The sequence below is a fragment of the Carettochelys insculpta genome, chromosome 26, assembly GCF_033958435.1.
Source record: "Carettochelys insculpta isolate YL-2023 chromosome 26, ASM3395843v1, whole genome shotgun sequence".
NCBI lineage: Eukaryota > Metazoa > Chordata > Testudines > Carettochelyidae > Carettochelys > Carettochelys insculpta.
In genome coordinates this window covers 6,306,034-6,328,603 of record NC_134162.1, presented here as the reverse complement: position 1 = coordinate 6,328,603, position 22,570 = coordinate 6,306,034, and the positions used below count along the sequence as shown (strand labels likewise).

Here is a 22,570-nt window from a genome sequence, read left to right as displayed (position 1 = left end):
GATGTCTGTTTTTAAACAGGGCCTCCCTTCCCGGTCTCCTTTACCCTAGTGGGAAACAAGCTTTGTCTTCGGGCTGGGGAAGGGTGAAGCAAGAGCTGATGTCTGGCGCAAAGCTTCTGCATGCGTCTTATTGATGAGCCAGCTACAGCTATTTTGTGCCTGGATCTGCACCTTTCTCTTACATCCGTATGGCACCTAGCACAAAGTGGCCCAACCTGGAAATATGAGACGACAATATTAATGCAGAAACAGCCGTTCACGATTATTTGTTTCCTCCAATTGAGGATGGACCATGTACCATCAAGGAGGCGGAGCTCAGGCGGGAGCTAAGCCCTGCCAGTAGGGCAGGAGCAGATGTTGCAGACGGAGCTGGTTCTGCTGACAGAAGGGGAGTTTCCTTCCTACAGTCACACCACCATCCCAGTGATTGCCAGGGGTGTGCAGGACCGGTAAGTGAAGAAGCTGAACACCTGAAGGAACTTCTGCCTGTTCGTAGCTCCGTGCTGCAAACTGTTATAAACCCACCCAATAATCTGTTTTGGGGACAGATTTAAAGAAAAAAAGAAAAAAGAAGAACCCCAAAACCAGTTTCTCTTGTGTCGGGATGTAGCAGCAAGAGCAGCAGCGACAGCTGGGAATCCTCAGAGTTCTTTAAACACTGACATATCATCAGGGATATGTGGACTCCTGCCCACCACCACCGCCCTGGGACCTCGTGCTGGAAGATCGTAATCTCCCAGTTATATATTTTAAACATGTGATTGGGCGAAATTGCTCACAAGAAGGACAGCCAGCTCCAGATCTCATCCCCATAGTGGTATCTACAAGCTCAGAACTAGCAGCACCTAAAGATGAGTCCGTGCTTGGGCATTCGCACATAGGAGGCAGTGGAGTCTTAACTCTGCTCCTCTTTCAGTAGCAGCACCCCAGGAGTGCTGGGAAGTCAGTGGATCTCCTCATGCCAGGAGACAAGATCTCTGCTTCCCAACAGCTCTGCCCCAGCCTGGAATCCTTGGACGGGCCACAGGTACCAGGACAGAAGATTCCAAGCAGTGTTCCCTGTAAAGCTGAGTGCTCGGGTGGCTGCCCAGGAGAGATTCAGGTGTTGTCCCGCTGATTAGCCGAGCACCCACAGTTGCCAGGCAGCATGTGTTTCTACTGGTAGTGCACATCAGCACATCCCTCTGTGCACATAACAAAATTTATTCTGCACATAGATGATAAAAAGTAGAGGGAACATTGGTTCTGAGATGCAGGGACAGAGAGCAAGCTGCTGCACTGCATAACACAAGTACAAACATAGGGGCCCTCTGGGAGCAGTAGAAGGTGGGTGGAGAGCAATGCAGATGTCACCCAGCACCAGGCTGTGCAGCTAAAAGTAATGATCATGGCCTCATTCATTCTTGTGTGGGCCAGGCAAGCCCTAGCTGAGTTTGTCCTCTGCATCCTGACTGCATGGCTGGTTGCCTATACTGGTGGAGAAACCGAGGCACAGGGTGGTAAAGTGATGTGCACAGTCAGGCAGCTGGGGCAGAATCCAGGAGACCAAGCAGCTCAGCTGCAGAGGGCTAGGGGAGCCCTTCGCCCTGGGTCACTGCATGAGATGGTCTCTGTCTCGAAATCGCCTCCCGTCGTGAATGCTGAGGAGGTTTGGTTGCAGCCCAGCGAGTGCTCAGTGGCGGGACAGCAGCGTGAGGAGTCAGGCCAGCGGCCACAGCAAAAGGGCAGAAGTTCCCTGTGTTGCACAGCCGCACGGCCCTGGGTTGTGAGAGCTGCAGACCCCAGCTGCCAGGAGAGCATCGGTGCATGTGGGGCAAACCAGCGTGAGTGGCTTCCCTCATTGCCTGCGCTGTGGGTGTGCGTCTGGCAGGGACATTCTGCTCTTCCCTTGCTACCCGCGAAGCAACCACCCTTCCTTGGTTGCAGGAGTCCCAGCTGCCTGCTCCTGCTGGAGGGTCAGCCCCGCACCTGCCCAAATAGATGAGTTAATAGCAAATGCAGCAGGGATGCGAACCAGCAACCAGGGCGAGTAAGTAATCCCGAGGCCAAAACAAACCCGACATCTGCCTACAAAGGACATCCTGTTCTGCATTATCAGCGGAACTATCAGGCCACCTGCCCTCTCTCAGCATCACGGCCCCTTTCTCCATCGGCACCCTGAGCGTGCGGGGTGGACGGGGATGACATCGTAGCCATTAGCTCCCGGGAAGGGGCAGAGCGGCCCAGGAGATAGAGCAATTTACAGTCCCACTCACGTCACATCTGTTGCAGAGGTGGAAACTCTTTGCACCCGGGTCGATTTCCCTCTCTACAGAGGGGTCATTCCTGAGCACATTGCTGGGGGTGGGGTTGCACACATACGTTTTTCATTAAGCATAATCACCGGGGTCTCACCGTCTTCCCCATCAATAGCGAGCCTGAGATTTACACAGCTGGACCCAGAGCTGGGAGGGGCAGCCCTGCCTTCCTTTCCTGGAAGATGCTGAGTGCAAGGAAAGAAAGCCAGGATGAGGAGCAGCGGGCGTCATGTTTACAGAGGTCCTGGCTCCAGTGGGAGGTCCAGAATTCCACAGACAGTGCAAAGGATGGACAAGAAGACGCTGCCGGAGGTGGAGAATAGTTGGCTTTAGTAGTCCTGGTCCAACAATAATCCATTTGACTATTTACCAAAGCCATGGGAAAGAGGGAACTTCCCGTTTTCCTTCCCTCATCTTGAAGGTCTGTCTTCATCTTTGTTCCTTCCAGTCAGGTGTCTCAGCCCAGGAGCTGGGTCCTATGTTCTGTGGACGCTCTGTATGTACATATTCAGCTACGTATCTTCACGTATCTTCGGATGTCTGAGCAGCATCTCCCAAAGCAGATTCTGGTTTCCGAGTTGCAGGAAGGATGGAGGAGCACTGGGGGCCGGAGGAGGTGATATAAGGGCGTGGAAAAAGTGCAGCATTGCTACTGACGCTTTGGAGAACCTTGCTCAGGACTGTTCCTGGTGAAGAGCGGTGATCCATGAGGGGGTGGCGCAAGTTGAGAGGCCCCACCACAGCACCGATGAAGAGAGGTGGAGAAGACAAAAAGAGCATCAAAAACTGCCCTGCGCCCCTCCACCAGCTACCAACACCCGCCCCTTCTGGGAGAAGACCTGCGGCTCCAGAATCAGGCTGGTCAGCCCTCAAGGGACTCGCCAGTGGGGGGTGCCATGAAGATGTCCTACTCCTTATCGAGTGACCGCCAGGCAGAAGGAATGAGGACAAAGTGAGATGGGCAGTTGAGCTTCTCCTTCTCATGCGGTGTGGGGAGCGACCAGCGTGCCCGCTCGCAGGAGTCTCGCCCGTCCTCTGTAGCGCGCTGGGATGTTTGGTGTTTTCAGAAGGGATGGGGAAAGCAGCAGACACAAGAGGATGGAGAGGAGTGTGTCAGGCAGAAGAAGCTCCCTTGCTCCCCACACAGATCTCTCTGCTTTGTCCCTGCTGTGCAGCCAGGAACCACTGCTCTTTACTTCCCTTCCCGCTCACCGGGGGGTGTCACTGTGATTGGCTTCCCTGCTTCTTGCCTTTCAGGCCGTGTCTCATTGGTTGGAAGTGCCCCACCAGCATGGACAGCTTCTCATTCCCATTGTCTCAAACCTCCCACAACAGTTTGCACCAGGGTCTGGCCCTTTATCAAAAAAGGGCATGTCTCCATTATCCCCATTTCACAGGCAAGGAAACTGAGGCTGGGTGTTGCCTCTGATGACGTGCATTTTACCCATGAAAGCATATGCCCAAATAAATCTGTTAGTCTTTAGGGTACAGCTGTTTTTGCTGATACTAACACAACGATCCCTCTGAGACTGAGGCCATGTCTTCAGTGCCAAAAAAAAACCACCCCAAAAAGTGGTGTTCTTTCCGTGTAGCGTTAGCCTGATATAAAATCCTAGTGAGGACAAGGTGCACAAGTTATTGCCTAGCTCTGGCTGGTTAAGGTCCATCCAGTACTACACACCTGGGATTTATCTTGTCTGGCTGCATCCAAATAAAAACTCCAGACCCTCTTTGGCTGGGAGGACCTGCCTAACGCACAGAGAGGCCCCGTGACTTGCTAAGGGCGTTGAAGTGAGTCAGCAACAGAACTGGAAATAGAATCTAGGCGTCCTGACTCCCAGATGTGTGCCCCATGTGCTGGACCGTGCTGCCCCTGCCAGCTCACATCCACAGCACAAGGTGCAACCCTCCATGCCAGAGCCTCCTTCCACAAGCCACTGGCTTCCAGCTTTGGGGCAGGCACGTCTGACAGCATGAGGGTAAGTAGCAGGAGGAATCCTGGGTTGCTCCTTCTGTGACTTTCAGAGGATTGTGTGCCACTTAGGCATTGTGAAAAGAAATTCCACCCATGCAGTCCACAGCTGCCTAAGATCTCAAGTGACCTTTTCAACCAGGACAGGAATTCCAGCCCTCGTCCTTCTGCAGCGGCCTTTCGGCGTCTGGCTCTGTTACATTTAATAAAATAGGCATTAGGGGCTTCAGAGCCTCTTTCAGCCCTTGGGTTTGAGCCGGTGCCTTGTTGTTCTTGTGCCGAGTTTGAAGGGGAGGGGGCAGGACGTTGAGCTGTTGCTCTAAGTGAGGGATTTGAAGGGAGTTATTGGCATGTACAGAACACAGCTCAGCTGGGAGAGAACTCAAGCTGAGGAAACAAACCTCCTTCCATGGAGTGGGGCGTCCCTTTTCTGTCTTGCTGCCAGCTTCCCAAGCTGACTGCTGGCGAAAAACTGGCTGGAGTGAGCTTGGTCTGCAGAACAGTAAGAGGAAAGAAAATTTCCGGGATCACAGTGGTGCTGTAGGAGGAGAAAGCCACGTGCCTCTTTTGAGGTGATGTGGTCATTTATTTTTCTCTCTGACTTTTATTTATCCTGGGTCCGCTGTTTGACCTGTGATCTGACTTAAGTTTCCTGGTTCAGCTGGGGAAATAACATGGCTGGGAGACGTCCCTGAAACACTTGGGTGGGAGTGATGCACCAGACCATGAGGCTTCATTTTGGGTGTCACAGCTGAGCCATCGTCTTTGCGGCACTTGGTGCTGGGCTGGACTCTGAGTGGTGCCAAGGGGCCTGTATCATTCCCTCTTAGACTTCCCTTGGTGGAGGGGAAGCTCCCAGCTTGGCCCTGGCCTGTGCCACTCCACCTCCAGCTCTGGTATGGGAGCATACCAGGAGTGGATGTGACTCAGCTGACAGACAGTCCTTCAGGACCATCTGGCCTAGGCTAGAACAGGGATTCAGAAGAGTGCAGCTGTGCCCTGAGAATCGTAACTGATTCTCTTTGTTCAGCAATAAAATTGAAAGTGACTGTCTAGGAGGAAGTACTGCAGAAAGGGATTTAGGGGTCGTAGTGGATCACACGCCAAACGTGAGTCAACAGTGTGATTCTGATGCGAAAAAAAGCAAACGCCATTCTGGGAGGCATTAATAAGGGTGTTGAGAGCAAGACACAAGAAGTTATTCTTCTGCTCTATTCGGCATGGATTAGACCTCAGATGGAGTATCGTGCCCAGTTCTGGACACCACATTTCAAGAAAAAGTGTGGAGAAATTGGAGAAGGTCCAGAGAAGAGCAACAAGAACGATGAAAGGTCTAGAGAAGATGATCTCAGAGGGAAGACTGAAAGAACTGGGCTTGTTTAGTTTAGAAAAGAGAAAAGTTAGAGGGGACATGATAGTGGTTTTCAAGTACCTAAAAGAGTGTTACAAGGAGGAGGGATAAAAATTGTTTTCCTTGGCCTCTGAGAATAGGACAAGGAGCAATGGGCTTAAACTGCAGCAAGGGAGGTTTAGGTTGGATGTTAGGAAAATCTTTCCAACTGTCAGAGTGGTTAAACATGAAATAAATTGTATAGAGAGGCTGTGGAATCTCCATCACGGGAGATATTTAAGAGCAGGTTAGAAAGGCTGCTATCAGGGATGGTCTAGACAGTGCTTCGTCCTGCCTCGAGAGCACGGAACTGGACTCGACCTCTTGAGGTCTCTTCCAATTCTAGTGTTCTACGATTCTATGAAACTGTGCTGCTGGCCTTGTGGGTGAGGTGCACAGCTGAGTTAAAGGTCCCTGGTGTCCAGGGCAGGTCCCCTGGCTCTCTTCCTCAAGGTGGAGATTCTACCCACAGTGTCCTGACTGGAGGATTTACGTTCTGTCGAATTAAATTTCTCCTGTTGCTTCAATTGGCTTTCATGAAACTGCTGTTCGGAAGCTATTGGACTCCATCCCAGAGGTGGCTGCACTGCAGTGGTGGGGGCAGTGCCTCTTCCTAGGGGCTCTGGAAGGAGGAGCAGAGATGTGTTCTGGGATCCTTGGACAAAGGCCGAGTTGTCGTGTATTCTCTCTTCACGTCTCTTTGTCAAAATCAGGTTTTCAGCCGTGGCCTTTTCTGTAGCGTTAGGCCAAGTGCAAGAGCCCAAGTTCTCTCAGAACAGAAGAGAGGCTGAGAATTCTGTCCCCGGAAGTACATATGTGTAGGAGCTGGGGGATACTGGAGTAGCTCCTCCATAGGCAGTGTTCCCTGTACCCTGAGCCCGTGGCTGCTTCCACTGAAGATGGGGAAGGAACTTACTAGCACAGGCTGTGGCTTTGGACTGTGTGCTGCTTTCGAGAGCTGGCAAGCCCTGTGGGATGCTCTCCTGTGGGAAATCCTTCCAGGGGATGGCTTCTCCCTCCTGCTTCTCTGGGCCACTCATGACTGTCCACCAGGGGGGCATTGCTTTCCACCTTTGCTCTCGTCAGTGGAATAAGTTATTGTACTTGCTGCTGGCCAGCAAGGATGGCGCAATGGATGATGCGTGAGCATGGCTAAGTGTCCTGCAGTAAGAGCCTTGCACATGATGCTGTGGGGGAGACGTCACACCGTGTGGTTGTGTTCCTGAGTGCACTCTGCAGGGCCAGCCCTCAGGGTTGTGCCAGCTGGAGTGTAAGAGTTTGGGCACCTGACCAGCCCAGAGTGGCTGCCAGTCAAAGAGCAGAGGAAAAGAAGGGTGGAGGGGGAGCACCGTGACATGGCCCCTGGAAGTCGTTAGGCTGCCCAGTCGCTCCTGTCCTGCATCTCAGCAGGAGTCTCAGCTGATGTGCGTCTCTGTGTAAGAGTGTTCCCACAAACGCAGGCGTAGGAGCGCGGCCCTGGATGCACATGTCTCGCCATGAGAAGGTATGTGTGCATGCGTGTGTCTGTCAGAGGGCATGTGCAAATTGCGTGCATCCTTGTGCCTCAGTGTATGGGGGAGCGTGTGTGTGTTTGAATGAGCTGCTCAGATATTTGCTCAGGTTTTTGGGCCTGATCTAGGATTCTTTCCTTCTGCATGCTGTCATCAACCTGCTTGTCCAGCTTTTCCGGAGGCCGCTCCACAGCCCTACTGCTGATGTCTAAGGGGCTCGACTTTCCTCTTCGCTGCTGGGTTTGAAACGCTTGAGTTCACAGGAGGTTTTCTTTGGCACTAAGCCTCTCGCCTCTCATCCTGATGCTTTCCCTGCCTGTCTGGAGGGGAGAGGTCTGGTCGTGTTTCTCCGCTGCTTTTCATGGCTCTCCGGAGGAAGGTCCAGGGAAGGAAAAAATCCCAAGATTTTTGCCCAGACTTAAGCATTCCAGGCCAAGGTGATAAGAGGCAAGCTTCAACTCTGTGATCTGGCTGCAGCCCGGCTTGAGCCCCCGCCATAAGCTGAGCTGAGAGGCTGAGAATTCTGTTCCCAGAACTACACGTGTCAGAGCTGGGGAATACTCATCCAAAGGCAGTGTTCCCTGTAAGCTGAGCGCTTGGGCAGCTACCCAGGAGAGATTCACATGCCGTCCAGCTGATTAGTAGAGTGCCCACAGTGGGCATCTTGAGTTTTTACTAGTGGTGCATATGTGCACAGGACTTGGTGCACATAACAAAATTTATTCTGCCCATGGATGGAAAGAAAAATAAGAGGGAACATTGTCTGTAGGCTGAACTACTGGACTGTTGGGTGCACAATGACGTGATGAGTGCACAGACCTCCCAGGATTCCCCTCTGACAAAACAATGGCATGTTGTTTTTGGGTGGGCCAGTGACCCGATGAGATCTCTCTGTTTCTCTGGTGAAGCACTGGTAGATGATACCGAGACGGGGTGGAATCTCCATCCCTAGAGGTTTGTAAGTCCCAGCTGGACAAAGCCCTGGCTGGGATGATTTAGTTGGGGTTGATCCTGCTTTGGCCAGGGGGGCTGGACTCGATGACCTCCTGAGGTCCCTTCCAGCCCTAGGACTCTGATTCTGTGCTAACGTTGGTCCATTTTGCTACCCTCTCTTCCCCACCCCACTTCCTCTCCTCCCTCATCTGTTTTGTTGACCTGTTGTGTCCTGGCTGATGCCTAGATTGGGATGACCTTGGGCTAGTCCCTGTGTTTGTCTGTGCCCGGGTTCCCCATGCGTACAATGAGCAGAACAGCCCTGTCTTACCCTCCGGGGGCTGGGAGAAGAAGTTCATTGTGAAGTGTGCAAATAGTGTCGGAGTGGAGCCCAGATCACCACCCCAGGTGGGCAGAGAGTTTCTGGGACAGGGGCTTGCCTTTTTATGACTCTTCTGTACATCCCCCAACACCGTGAGGCTCTCATCCCTTCCCGCAGCTCCTGAGTATTACTGCAACAGTGGGGGGTTCAGTTCAGGGCTCCCTCTAATTTTTCCTATCCAGAGACAGAGTAAGTGTCACTGTGTGCACCAGGTCAGGTCTGGATGTGCACCTCCAATAGAAACAAGTTCTGCCAGCTGTGGGCGGCTGCGGAGGCTCTGCCAATCAGCCCGGCGGTGCCTGAATCTCTCCTGGGTGGCTGCCAAAGTGCTCAGCTTACAGGGAACTTTGGTCTAGTCCATCTGCAGCTGGTCCTACTGTGTTTCTTGCAGCTGATAAGTGGCTAAGTGAGTGCAACTCCAAGGCAAGGCTTCTGGTCTTCTGTTTATCACGGAAGCTTTTGTTTTTGACCCCGCGCTACATCTCTGGCCCTTGCCATGAGGCCATGTGCGCTGAAGAACATCTGCGTGGATCATTCAGAAGTGCAATTCTTCACGTGCCCATTGTGTTTGAAGGCCTGTGCCCCTAGGAGAGGCACCTGTGTCCCCAGCAACTGCTCTTCGGGTCTGGGTAATGATTTGCTGGGATTGTGGCAGTCCAGCAAAGTTGGTGGGCTGGAGCAAGGGCAGACCGAGATGCTGAACGCTATCGTGGGGTGTCAAGACACGGGGAACCGTCTGCCATGGGTTAGCTGGACCCACCTCAGCCGTGGTTTGCAGAGATTTGGAGTAAGGGGAGGAGACCTCAGTCAAGGTCATGGTGCTCAGACATCTCACGCACAGGATCACAGGAGGTGCTCATCAGACCCCCGTTAGCTGTTGCAGGGGAGTGACTGTAAACTAATCCCCCCTCCAGGTCGGGGTGTGTGTGTGTGTGTGTGTGTGTGTTGCACAACTTCCGCCCCTGCTGGGTTTGTGCTGGGGATGCCGAGGGACGACTCCTCCATGGGGCAAGTGAGGAAGCAATCTCGAGGATTCGAGCCTGAGTGAGTGCTGAGCTGCTGTTGCTCCATTCTGAGGACCAAATGTCGGGCGGTATCAGAGAGGTCGTGCCGGGAAGCGTCTCATCCCAGGTGCTCAAACCCAGGCAGGCTCCAAAGGGCATGTTCAGGCTGCGAATGAGCACTGTGGCTCTTCTGAAGGGCTGAGCTCCCCTCAGGCATGTCTGATGCCGGGGGCGGGGCGGGGGAGGCTTCCCATGGATTTATCACAAAGGCGCTGACTCCGTGGGTGCTCTGTGCTGGAGCCCCCAGGGGGGAAAAATTAGCAGATACTTAGCAGGAGCTCAGCACCCACCAGCAACCAAATATTCCCCCCTACTCGCCTCCCGCCCGCTGCCTCTCACCCACTGGCAGCCCCATTCATCTGCGCCTCCCCCTGCTTCCCAGTACCTCCCAAAACAGCTGGTATTTGGAACCTCTGGGTGGGAGCTTGGAGGAGGGAGGGAAAAGAGGCACGGTAGGGGTGGAGGCTTGGAGAAAGGGATGGAGTGTGGGCAGGGCAGGGACGTAGCAGGTATGGAAAGGGGTGGGGTATGGGGAAGGGGCGGAGTTGGGGTGGAGTGGGTCAGAGCAAGCGCAGAAAGAGGCAGGTGGGGGGTTTGGGTTTCCCCTTCCTCAGGCTCGAGCAAAAGTTAACACTGACAACCTGGCAGACAAATACCTGGCTGCTTACATAGTCACAGAGGAAGGAGACAGAGCAACAGAGCTGGGATAATGTCTTGCAGCTAGAACAGGAACCTGAGAGTCAGGACTCCTTGGTTTTTACTCTGCATCTGCCACTGACTTCCTGCCTGACCTTTGATAAGTCACTTACTTTCTATGTACCAGTTTCTCCATGTATATCGCAGGGACTGTACCTGCCAAAGGAGTTACAAGGCTTAATTAACTTACTTAGTGCCTGTTCTGCAGTCGTTTCCAGGAGAGGGTAAGTACCCCATGTGTACAGAGGGGTCCGTCAAGGCACAGAGAGAGGAAGCGACTTGGTCAAGGCTCCGCAGTGAGTCAGTGGCAGAGCCCGGGTTGCCTGTCTCCCAGCCCAATGGCCCAGCTGCAGAGAAATGCTGTCCCCCTCCCCCCGTATCACCACTGTGTGCCCCACTGATAATACTTGGGTGGCTTTCAGCCATTCATGTAAAGCCCTGGCGGGTCCCATGGCAAGCGCCTCTGGAGTCCCTAGGGATTCAGGCACAGAGGAGTACCCCATGTGCTAGTGCCACGTTGCAGGGGTTGTCTTTCTGCAGCTCTCCCCAGGCGCGGGGTGGGGTGAACGTTGCTCTCACTCCCTCTCTCGCTTGCCCTTGTAGATGTGGATGAGTGCTCAGAGGGGAACGGTGGCTGCCAACAAACCTGCGTCAACATGATGGGCAGCTACGAGTGCCACTGCCGGGACGGCTTCTTCCTCAGCGACAACCAGCACACCTGTATCCAGCGCCCGGAAGGTTGGTCTTTAAGGTCTCTAGCTCCCAGCCCAGGCTCTGAGCACCTCCCTGCACCTCCCGTGTGGACTGCAGTGTGCCAGGACGAAGGGCAGTGTCGCGAGCTAGAAGGGGGCGTTTTCCACGCTTGGGGGCACAACCTCGAGCATGGATGCACCAGTGCAAAGCCCCGGTGTAGCTGGGCAAAGCATCTCTTTCCCCCAGTAGAGAGAGATTGGGGGAGGAATTAGGCCTCATTCCAGCCATGTAGACAAGATCTTAAGCTCACTCACCTGCGAAGAGCTGGACCGATTCCTAGGGCAGACCTGGGATGGTCACTGGTGCGTATTAGCCAGGACTGTGGGGTCCAGCCACCTTCTTCTGAGGCCTCCAGCAGGAATCCACTCTCAGTCTGGGTGAGCGTCCAGCTCCTGCAATGGCAGAAGCTGGATATTGGAGAGCCTCGGTCTTCCCATCGCGTTGTATGTGTTTGTGTGCTTTCTGGTCCTGGCAGAGAGGTCTTTGACCTGCACTGTGCCAAAAGACCCATTGTAAGCTTGTGCGTTTGACTGCAGGCTGGGGAAACCCACCCTGGGCATAGCAGGGTGAAAATCCATCAGCTGCCCTTGAGCACCGGACTCCATGGCTGTGCCCACTGTCTCCTGAGCTGTGCCGGAACAATTTGTGTGGTGTGGGTGCTGAAGGCAGAAAGCATACGCTTGGGCTGTTACTGCAGCACCCTGACTTCTAACACCTATGTGTCTAATTGATCCTAGCTGGGGGTTTGTACCATGCTCATCACCAGGGTATCTGACCTACCACGGCATCCCTTTTCTTTATGGCTTGCATTCTTCCGCCCGCGGTGAAGGCTGGGGGCAGTGGTCATGCCAGGTCAGTGGGTGGAACAACTGTTGCAGCCAGTCATTCCAGACAATGAATAGCACAAGACCCCTGCCATACTGTACCCTGCCGGACATTGAGCACAGCCAATTCGGTTTACACCAGTGGGGCCGTCCTTCCCAGCAGCTGCTATGGGGGGCACATGGGTGTCTGTGTTTGGAGACTGGCGGTTGGGAAAACTTGTGGAGAGTTGGGAGTTGCTTGCAAACAAAACGAAACAAACACTTGGGTCCCTGAATCAGAGCCCTGCTGTCCCTTTAGGGCACCCAAACTCATAATACAGAGGATGTTAATCCATGGCTGGGGTGGTTTATAGAAGGAAAAGGTACCGAAAAGCTCTGCACAGGGCTGTCTTTGCTTGCCTGGACTCGTGTGTATCCCTCTGTCTCTGCGTAGGTTCTAATTCCCGAGTGTTGGAAGTAGGCTGGTGGGTTTGCTGGAGAATAGGGGGGTTTGTTTCACAGGTTTTTGTCTTTTCTGCTTGGCAAGGCTCCACTGGCATTTCCTTTCTCTCTCCCCTTTCCCTGGCTGCAAAAGCCACACACCGTAGCATCTCTCCTCTGAGTTTCTGTGTGTGTGTGTCACCCACTTGGCACCAGATTCTGAAAAAGCAGCGTGGGTAAGGGAATTGGGCCCAGACCACCGCAGTTCTGACCCTGGCTTGGAGTCAGTGCGTCTCTGGTGGTTAGACAGGGCCCTAGGAATCGGGAGGTGCTTCTCTGTCTCCACCCCCATGACTCGTGGTGTGGAGTTGGGTGAGACCGTAGCAGGGTTCTCTCCATTTTTTTCCATACACAGGCAGAATGAATCTTGTCCTTGTGCACTGAGGCATGTGTAGATGTGCACCCCCCGTAGAACCGTGCTGGCAGCCGTGGGCACCTGCCAATCAGCTGGGCAGCACCTGACACTCTCCTGGTTGGCTGCCCAAATGCCCATCTTACAGGGAAGACTGGTGTGGTGTTCCTGATAAGCTGAGCACTTGGGCCACCAGCCAGGAGAGATTCACAGGCTTCCCCGCTGATTTGCAGAGCACCCACAGACGGCAGCCTGTGTTTGTACTGGTGGTGCACATCCACCCATGCTTTAGTGCACGTAGCATTTATTCCACACATAAATGGGGTTAGAAATAGGAGGAACATTGCACTGGTCCCTTCTCCACTGTGCCTCTGTTTAAAATGGGGTAGTCCGGGTGTACGCCCCAGGACTGTGAGGAGGACTGCTTGATGGGAATGTGCTACCCTAACTCACCATTCAATGCTCGGCACCGCCCGCTGTGCCCAGTCCACTGGAGAAATGAGACCCTTACCACACCCAGCTACAGGACTGGCCTCTGACTCAAGCTCTGAGTCTGGCGGCTCATGCTCTAGTTCCTGACATTTTCCTTATCTACGGAGACAGGTGTGGCTTTTCTTCAACCCAGCAAGGCCCTTCCCCGCAGAGCTGACCTGTGCGTGGGGGGCAGGTGGGAGGATGTGGAGCAGTTTTGTGCTGCATCTGATCACAGTGCCAGTCTCTTGACCAATGTGCCTGAGTGTGGCCGTTCCTGCAGACCGGAGGGCCTCCTTGTGCTGCGACCGCTGATGGAGGGGTGAAGCTCCATGTCCTGGCAGTACTCCTCCTGGCTGAGAGCCTGTCCAGCTCGGACGAAAGAGTGAACCTGCTCAGATCCCTCTGTCCCCATGAGACTCTTGGCACAGGACTCGCTCTCTCACTCGCTTCCCTTCTTTGTCTCTTCCTCTTGGTTCTTTCGTTACTTCTCTTCTTTCTGCTCTGGTTTGCTCCTCTCCATCCCCCTCTTGCTTGGGCTCATCTGTCCTCCCTGCTGCCATTCTTTTGGCTGGACATCTCATGACCAGGCTGGTTCCTGCATAGGAACCTATCCACGTGAGTATCTTCTCCTGGGCTCAGCTGGCACTGGTTCAAAGAGACCAGCTTGAGATACCTGGACCCTGGTTTTATTTTCAGTTGAGGTTCCTGAGTACCTGCCCCTCCCGTTGCCTTCAGTTAGAGCTGTGGATGCTCCTGAAAGCCAAGTCTGCAGTATGTCTGAAACTGGGCAGCCCCTACGTAGAGGTGCCCCAGATCACGGACCCCTTACGAGAACTCTCACCTTCATGTTGGGGTGAGAGTTCTGGGCTGCAGTTCAAAAGCCTCTTGGTTTGTCATTGGCGTGGCTTGGGTCGGGGGTGCTGTTAATTCACTGGGGGAGACTGCAGCCTCTTGTTGTAGCGTTAGGGTCCAGTGCAATTGGGGGGCTCCCAGCCCCAGGCGGAACGAGATCACTGGCATCAATCACAGCCACCAGCACAGGGGAAGATAAAGGAAGAAGCCCCAGAGTTCAGCCTGAGTCACTCTGTTGGACTGAACCCCAATGTGATAAGCCAGAGGAGTCATGTAAGCCCCTGCCTTCTCTGCCCCAACCGCAGCAACCCCCAGATTGGGTCCCAACCCCCCACTCCTCTTACTTACGTGGCTGTCTGGTTTTCTTGCTATCTCTACACTTGCTCCGCTTCTTTCAAACGGGTGGAAAAAACCCAACAGCAGGTCCTAGCTTGAACGCAATGCCTGAGGTCTGAGTTGAATCATCATTAAGGCTGCCCCCTCTTCCTTCCCCCATCTGCCCCTTTCAACAGCTGGGTTTACCTTTATCATCCACCGGAGCTGTGTGCAGTGCAAGGAGCAGGAAACATTGGCTAGATGCGGGGATTAGTTGGCTGGCAGGGAGCAGGAGGCGAGTGGGAAGATCAGGAACAAGCAGGTAACTCAGAGTGCAGACCATATTGGGTGGTTCAGTGAATGGAGAGGAAAAGCCCATCATGCACCTGGCCAGTGGGACAATGCAGACAATGGAGAGGAGCGGGAAGAGGCCTCCTTGGCCTTGTGTGGGTGCTCAACCAGCCTGTCTGCAACATGCGGTTTGATGATGCTCGCGTGAGTCGCTGTTGCCTCAGCACCTGGAGGCTGGTAGTGAGGGAAGCCCTGAAGCAGTAGCTGTGGTTGGGGTAAGGGTACAGATTTAAGACAGCCAGGTCCAGGACAAAATAAATGTCTCTTCTGCAGCAAGTGAGTTCTAGAGATGGGATCCTTAACTGAGAGAGCCTGTCACGTCTCTCTGGCACTGGGTGCGGATGAGAGGTGTTAGCTCCCTCATTATGGGGGAGTTTCTTCAACAGAGGCACTAGCTGTGTCTACACGTGCACGCTACTTCGAAGTAGCGGCACTAACTTCGAAATAGCGCCCGTCGCGGCTACACCCGTCGGGCGCTATTTCGAAGTTAACTTCGACGTTAGGCGGCGAGACGTCGAAGTCGCTAACCTCATGAGGGGATCGGAATAGCGCCCTACTTCGACGTTCAACGTCGAAGTAGGGACCGTGTAGACGATCCGCGTCCCGCAACGTCGAAATTGCTGGGTCCTCCATGGCGGCCATCGGCTGGGGGGTTGAGAGATGCTCTCTCTCCAGCCCCTGCGGGGCTCTATGGTCACCGTGGGCAGCAGCCCTTAGCCCAGGGCTTCTGGCTGCTGCTGCGGCAGCTGGGGATCCATGCTGCAGGCACAGGGTCTGCAACCAGTTGTCGGCTCTGTGGATCTTGTGCTGTTTAGTGCAAGTGTGTCTGGGAGGGGCCCTTTAAGGGAGCGGCTGGCTGTTGAGTCTGCCCTGTGACCCTGTCTGCAGCTGTGCCTGGCACCCTTATTTCGATGTGTGCTACTTTGGCGTGTAGACGTACCCTCGCAGCGCCTATTTCGATGTGGTGCCGCGCAACGTCGAAGTTGAACATTGATGTTGCCAGCCCTGGAGGACGTGTAGACGTTATTCATCGAAATTTCGATGTTGCTACGTCGAAATAAGCTATTTCGATGTTGGCTTCACGTGTAGACGTAGCCACTGTGACACAACAGCAGTCTGCATGTTCCTGATCCTGTTGGCTCTGCAGAATCATCTAGACAGCCCCATGGCAAAGGCCTGGCCCAGTCTGTGTTGGACTCCGTATAGAACGGGGTGGGTCCCAGTGCTCCCTGCACTTGGCTGGCATGTGTTTCTATCGGTAGTGCACGTCTGCACATGCCTCGGTGCATGTAAAATTTTTTCTGTGCATGAGTGGGAAACGAGAGGGACCCCGGTGGATTCTCTGAGGGCTGGTCTCCTGGAGTCCAGAAGGGAGGAGATTACAATGGGTGATGGGTTGGCAGGCAGTCTGTCTGCTTGCTTCACAATGTATGCCAGCCTGGGTCAGATAAATTTCCTGCCCTTTAAAAGCAGCAGTCCCAGCCAATAACCCTTGCCAGCTCCAGCATCATTGAGTAACTGATTTCATGACTTACTGGGCAACACCGGATGGAGATGTGTAGGAGGCTTGTAGCTACCTGACCTTTCCCGTTAAGGAGAAGCCACCTACGATTAGCATGCCTGAGCCTGTGGTGGAGAGGGACTGCTGGAATTACAGGAGGAGTGGGAGAGAAGGAGGTTTGGAAATGGCCAGCCTGACATTCGGGAGCTTGAGTTTGTGTCCGTGTCTGGGGCACTGCGCATGGCCAAACGAGAGAGAAAGAGGAGCAGAAAGAGGGAGGAAAATGTATTTAGGGGCAGGGAAAAGGTGTGAGCTTCATAGAAAGGCCAAAGGTCAGTAAGCCCACAGCCAGCACTGTGTACTCAAGGACCGAACTGGGCTTGCTGCGTTTCCTTGTGGCAAGCAGGCTGCGAGAGGTGGGCAGGTGGCTGTGAGCTGGGGGATGGATGGCTCAGTGCTGGTGTGAAGGCACCTTGCTGGCATTCCCCTGGTCCACCGCCCAGCTGGGCACGTGGGGCCTGGTGACAGCCCAGCATGAAGGAAGGGAGCAAGCGGAGCAGACACAAGCCTCCAGGAGAATTTCTGCTTCAGAGATGCTTGCGCGGATGAGATATGCCCAGAGCTTATTTTAGTGCCAGTACTTGCTGGTATTGAGTACCAGCACCTTGGCAGCCCCAGTCAGGGGGTTGACTGTGGGTGAGGTGCAGGAAGCCAACCGAGCATTGGCTCTTTTTTCTTTTCTTTTTTTTTTTTTAAACAAGAAGAACACTGGCTGTGCCATTCAAGAGCTTAGTGCTGCCAGGTGACCAGAGGGCTCAATGGGATAGAGGTGATGGGTCGGGAAAGGAAGCAGAGCAGCTCACATTTCTTCTAGTGTGCCTCTGCAAGGCAGCTCCCAGGAGCCCCTGCTGCCAAAGGAGATGCCAGTTACCTCCCCTGACTTGGCCCATAGCGCTGCATAGAAGGGCTGCTGGAGTTTGCAGTACTGTGTCGGTACAAGTTGAACCTCTCTGACTGGTGCCGAACAAGAGAGACTTTGCTGGACCATGAGAGGTTAATATGGTCTTGCATGTTACCAGCGCTTCCACTGCTTACTGGGCTCTTAGAAGACATTCAGGGGTGAGTTACAGCTAAAGAACAGCACAGAGCACTGAGAGCCAGGATGGGTGGCTGGAAACAAACTTTATGGGACTGTGGAAAACTCGGCCGTACCCATGATAAGTGGTCGTCCGGCTAACTAAAATCATGCCTGATTATGGATGTTGCCAGTCGAGAGAGCTCTGGGTTAGAGAAGTTCAGTCTGTAGTTACTTACATTCCCTATAGTGCCAAGCATTTTACAGGCCAGGTGCAGGGGTATCGATGCCTCTCCCTGAACGTGCAGGCATTAGAGCAGATCCAGCATGCTGGTGAAATTGCCAGCTGCCTCTCCCCTACCCTGGAGCTGGGCCAGCATGCCCGAACAAAAATCCTCCTGCTCGTACCTGAAGCCCTAGGGCGTCTTTACTGACGGCATATGTCCTGACCGCGCACCGTCTCTAGGCGTTGCATCAGGACTGCCTTGGAGGAGCGAGTCAGCAGCGAGCCTTCTCAGCAGCACCTGGAACTGTTTTTTTGGAGGTCTCCCAACTATGCACTAACCCAGCTCCAGCTGGGGAGAGCTGCCAGGATCAGAATCCAAGATGGTGTGGCTGCAGGTTGCATAAACTATGGCAGGCCGTAAATTGAAGCAATAAAAAGCAAGACAAGCCACTGTTTGGATGAGAGGCAAAGGGCTGTGGCTGTTTTTCCCACCAGCAAACCACCCAGAAGTACTGTGTGCGCAGAGCAGATCTCAGCGGGCAGGGGCTGGCAGGGCAGGCCTACTGCTGGCTAGTAAAGGAGAGATTGAGTGGTAAGACCGAACAGAGGCTTCTCGCTACAGCAACAGAATTGGGGCCATGGAAAAGGAGTGCAGTTCTGAGCACAGGTGGGGTTTCAGAGCCAGCACAGAAGCCAGGTCTGATGTGGTTTGATCACAGGATGGGAATTACGGGCAGCTGGCCAGCCATGGCAACCAGAGAGGATCACTGTCATCTAGAGCAGAGCCACACTGCTTTTATCATGCTCGTGATGCAAGGCCAGCATGTGCAAGGCAGGCAGGGCCCAGCCTGAGCGGATTTAACCCCTTCTGCCCTGACAGATGAGGGAGGCTCAGGGGGATCCAAAGAAGTAAAACCAAAGGGTCAGAGAACCCAACAAATGACCAGAGCCAGATCCCTGACCCAGCAAACCTGCCTCCCTTAAGGCTGGGGCCAGGCAGCCTATCTTTCCAAAGACTATCAATGCCCATGTCCCCTGGCTTCTTTCAAGTGTACCCGTTAGGGTGGAAGAGTCCTGCATGGTGAGCTCTGGAGTCCTCAGTCCATTCCCTTTAGAACAGTGTGGGAACACTTCTGCCAGCCCACCCCATGCCCAACCAGCCCCCTGCCTGCGCTGGATTCATCACATGCGTTCCTGGGTGATCTGGGTCACAGCCAGGGTGTGGAGCGACTGTAGAAGCCGTGCAGTCTATGCCTCATTGCTGTGGAATTGGTGCTAACCCAGAAACGACCACGTGAGCCATTGTTGTCTTTGCATTTGTATTGGGGAAATCCCAGAGGTTTCCTGACTCGTTCTGTGACAGTGCAGAGACGGGCGTGATGGTGGGGCATTGTCAGAGGTCTGACTCATCACTATTTGGAGGTAAGCTGCCCCTGCTTCTGGACAGCCGGACCTGTGGGGGCAGTCAGTCCTTCCAGGGCAGCAGCTTCTCCCAGGCGTAATGCTTTGGGTCTTCCCCTTCCATGCTCGCCTCTTCGTGGAGCAACATTCTCCAGCATGCTGGGGCTGCTGCACCCTGCCTCTGCCCTGCCGGAAGAGGAATGGCTTCGCCCCTCCCGTAGCCCTGCTCCAGTGAATTGCACCCTGCATCCGAGCCCTTCCCGCCGGGAGAGGCATCGGCACAAAGGCAGGTGTGAGGGCAAGACGATGGACTTCGCAGACAACCTAGACTTTGCCCTGTCTCCCTGGAGTGACCCTGTGTTGCACATGGAGGCCTGTTTGCCCTGAAGTGATGGGTTTTAAGGGAGCTGGAAAGAAAACTGCGAAACTCCCAGTTTCCTAAGAGAGACTATCCAAATGTGTAGTAAAAGGTGAGAGACTCAGGAAGGGAGCTGGCACTGTGGCAGGGAACTCTGAGGAGGGAACGTTGGAGCTGGCTCCACGACGCAGCCCCCTATGAAAGCCAAGTCACGGGAGGCGGAGAGGTTTGCTGAGGCATTTCCTCAAGGGCACAGCCACTTGCTGCCCTGCTCTTCAAGGGAGGCAGCCCAGGGGGCTTATACCAGCGATGGGCAACCTAGGCTAGTGAGGGGGCCACGTGAGCGACCCTCCTTTCTCTCAGTGGGCCGCAGGATTGCCGTAACCAGTGTGGTCTCCCAGGCTAGGGTCGTTTTGTGAACTGCGCTGGTGTACCTAGAATTTGTGAGATAACCGACTGAACTGTAGCAGTGCTTTGGTCGGATGCAGAGGGGCACATGGCTCTCAGTGTTGAGTGCAATCAGCACGCACCTCGCTTCACGTGTCCGGGCTTGACTTGCACCTCACTTTAGTAATAACGATAGGGGAAAGAAAACGATGTGGATGAAAACGAGCAGAATCTGGCAGCCCTGCACGTGGGCAGTGCAGGAATAAAACGTCTCATGGGCCACACACCAAACCCTGACGGGCCGCGTGTGGTCGGCAGGGTGCCCGTCATGGGCTTACACACTGGGTCAGTGGCAGAAGTAGGAATGTAGCCCAGCAGTTCTGAATCCCAGCACCCTCTGATCCGTTGGCATCCCTCAAACTGAGTGTCGAGCCCCAGCGCCCCCGGCTCTAACCACTGGACATCACTCCGCTCCCCATGCTGAGAACAGAACCCCTGAGTCCCAGCTCCCTGTGCTCTAAATATTACCTACCACCTCCCCTCTGTGTTTCTCAGCAGGGTGCCTCCTGGTGCCTGGGACATCTCACTGACCCTATTCATGGTGCTCCAACCCCCTTGAATTCCCAAGGTGCCTTCTCTGAACACCTTCCCCTTGGGACCTTCCCCCCACGCTTAGTTCCTTGGCTGCTGGCTGGTTTTTCAGCACCCTCTTCAGCAGCCCCCAGGGCTGCCCTTACTGCTACCTCTTAATCAGAGCCTGTTCCCTGCCTTGCAGCACCCATAAAAGGTTCCCACCGATTCACTTTCCCCACCGTAAAGCATCCCTGGGTTGGCAACTCCCTTTGACGAGGCTGCGTCTCTGCCTTGCACGGCGAGGCCTGAGCGTGCAGCCTGTGAGCGCTTTCCAGAACCGGAATGTGGGTGGAACCAGCCCAGGCCCTGGCTCTGCCCCTGCCTGGCTGTGGGGCTTGTTAAATGTTCTGTAAGCTCTTGTCAGGGCTCCATTCGGCGCCAGCTGGACCAGCTCTTGGCAGCAGAGGTTACAGGTGACCTTTCCTGCCTCCTGTCTGGCCCTAGCCGTCAGCAACTCCTTCGCCTCCGGGCCAGGACTGAGCCAGGGGTCGGGCGGGGAGGGGCAGAGAGGAAAAGGGAGACTGTCCACTTGACTGCGACTGGGATGGGGGAAGGATGGGGGGCGGAAAGGGGAGGGGACAGCATGGCTAAGATAACAAAAGCCATAAGCCCAGCAGCTCCCCGAGCCCTCCCCGCTCTCCCCTTTCCCCTGTTGTGCCTCAGGGCAGCCAGCCTGTAAATCCTGCCTTCCTGCAGTCGCTGGGGACAGACAGACGCCATTGAGGACAGACAGACCTTCCCCTGCCGCCAGCCCCAAGAATCCCCCCCCAGCACCTACTGAAATGGGAACATTTGAGCTGATGCCGCCCTGTCCCCATCTCCTTTCCTCTCTCTCTCTCTCTCTCTCTCTCTCTCTCTCTCTCTCTCTCTGTGTGTGTGCGTGCGTGTGCGTGTGCGCGCACGCGGCCTCTAATCACAACCATACCCACCACGTTCCCACCTCCCTGCCTGCGCATGGGGCACAGCTCCGGGATGCTTCCCTTGCAAGCGCTCCCTGCTGGGCGTTCCTGGCAGGCTGGGCCCCTGCCCTGCGATGGCGAGTTACAGATATTTTGCCTTTTGGCCCCAAGGGCTTACTCAGTAGTCAGGGCCTCAACAGGTTGCTCCAGGAGGAGGAGAAGGGGTGCCTCTGGATCAGGTATTTCTTTGGGGCCGCCCTGCTGGAATGCAAAGTCCTGGTTCCCTGAACGCAGCACAGACCAGCAGCCGCAAGCAGGCTCCTTGCTCACAATTCTCGGGCCTGCTTCATTAGCCAGTTCTGTGCCTCAAGGAGTTCTGCCTCTGCTCTTTCTCAGAGCCATGCTTGTGACTCCCTTTCCAGCTGTCTGCCTCACACCCTCACAAACAGCTGCAACCCATGAATGCCCCAGCCCCCCGCACCTGCGGCCAGTCCCCCAGGAGCCACTTGGTATGCACTGACTCCCCCATGTAGCCTGGCACTTTGGGCAGTGGCTTTTAAGGTTTGTTACTTTCGTTTATAAAGGACCTTAGTAGCTTCTTCCATTGAGCTGGAGTGAAAGGTAGACGGCGGCCAACGTTCCCTCTAATCTTTTCCATCCACATGTGGATATTTTTCCTCCCATGCATGGAATAAATGTCTATACGTGCACTGAGGCATGTATGAATGTGCACCACCAACAGAAAGAGGAGCTTAGCTGTGGACGTTCTGCTAATCTGCTGAGCAGCATTTGAACCTCTGCTGAGCGGCCACACAAGCATACGGCTTCCAGGGCCCACAGTCATAAGCTCCTTCCAGACTGGGTGCCCAGTAAGTGTTGTTCACACTGGGACTGACCTACTCAACTACTGGGAAGAGTGACCCAATCAGGGTTGATCTTTTGGGATTCAATTTCACACGCCTAGTGGGGGACGCATGAAATCGAATTATCTGGGGTCAGCAGTTCACCCCTGTGCTCCTCAGTATGCTGAGGAGTATTTGATTAAATACAGTTACACAACGGAGGAGCCTTTTATTCCTTTTCCTTGCTACGCAACCAGCATTTGGATTGGTGATCTCCATAGCTAGCTGAGCTGCTCTCACCTCAATTACCTGGCGGCCCATGGAGGAGACATTGTGAGCAGTCTCTGCACCATAAGACTTGTCACTCATCGTCAGCACTTCAGGCTCTTTGACGCCATGGACCAGGAGCTTCCAGACTCCTGCGGGCAGCATGTGTTTTGCTTTCCTATTGCTGCCGTACCCAACGTTGGGCATCACGACTGGCCCCTTGAGCCTCCGCGAACTCTGTTATCGATATCTCTTGGTTTGCCCCGGTTGTGCTCAATTTTGACCGAGAGATCTGACTGATGGCGGATGAACTTCTTGGTGGTCTTAGGCTTCAC

At 54.4% G+C, this 22,570-nt stretch overlaps 1 protein-coding gene across 1 annotated transcript in view; it reads left to right on the top strand.

The window, feature by feature from the left end:
- The window catches only part of SCUBE3 (signal peptide, CUB domain and EGF like domain containing 3), a 102,313-nt gene that overhangs the window by 24,607 nt on the left and 55,136 nt on the right, over positions 1-22,570 (top strand). Inside the window, exon 4 of the mRNA XM_074977308.1 lies at positions 10,849-10,983. Within this exon, the coding sequence (XP_074833409.1) occupies positions 10,849-10,983 (135 nt within the window). The remainder of the gene's footprint in view (positions 1-10,848; positions 10,984-22,570) is intronic.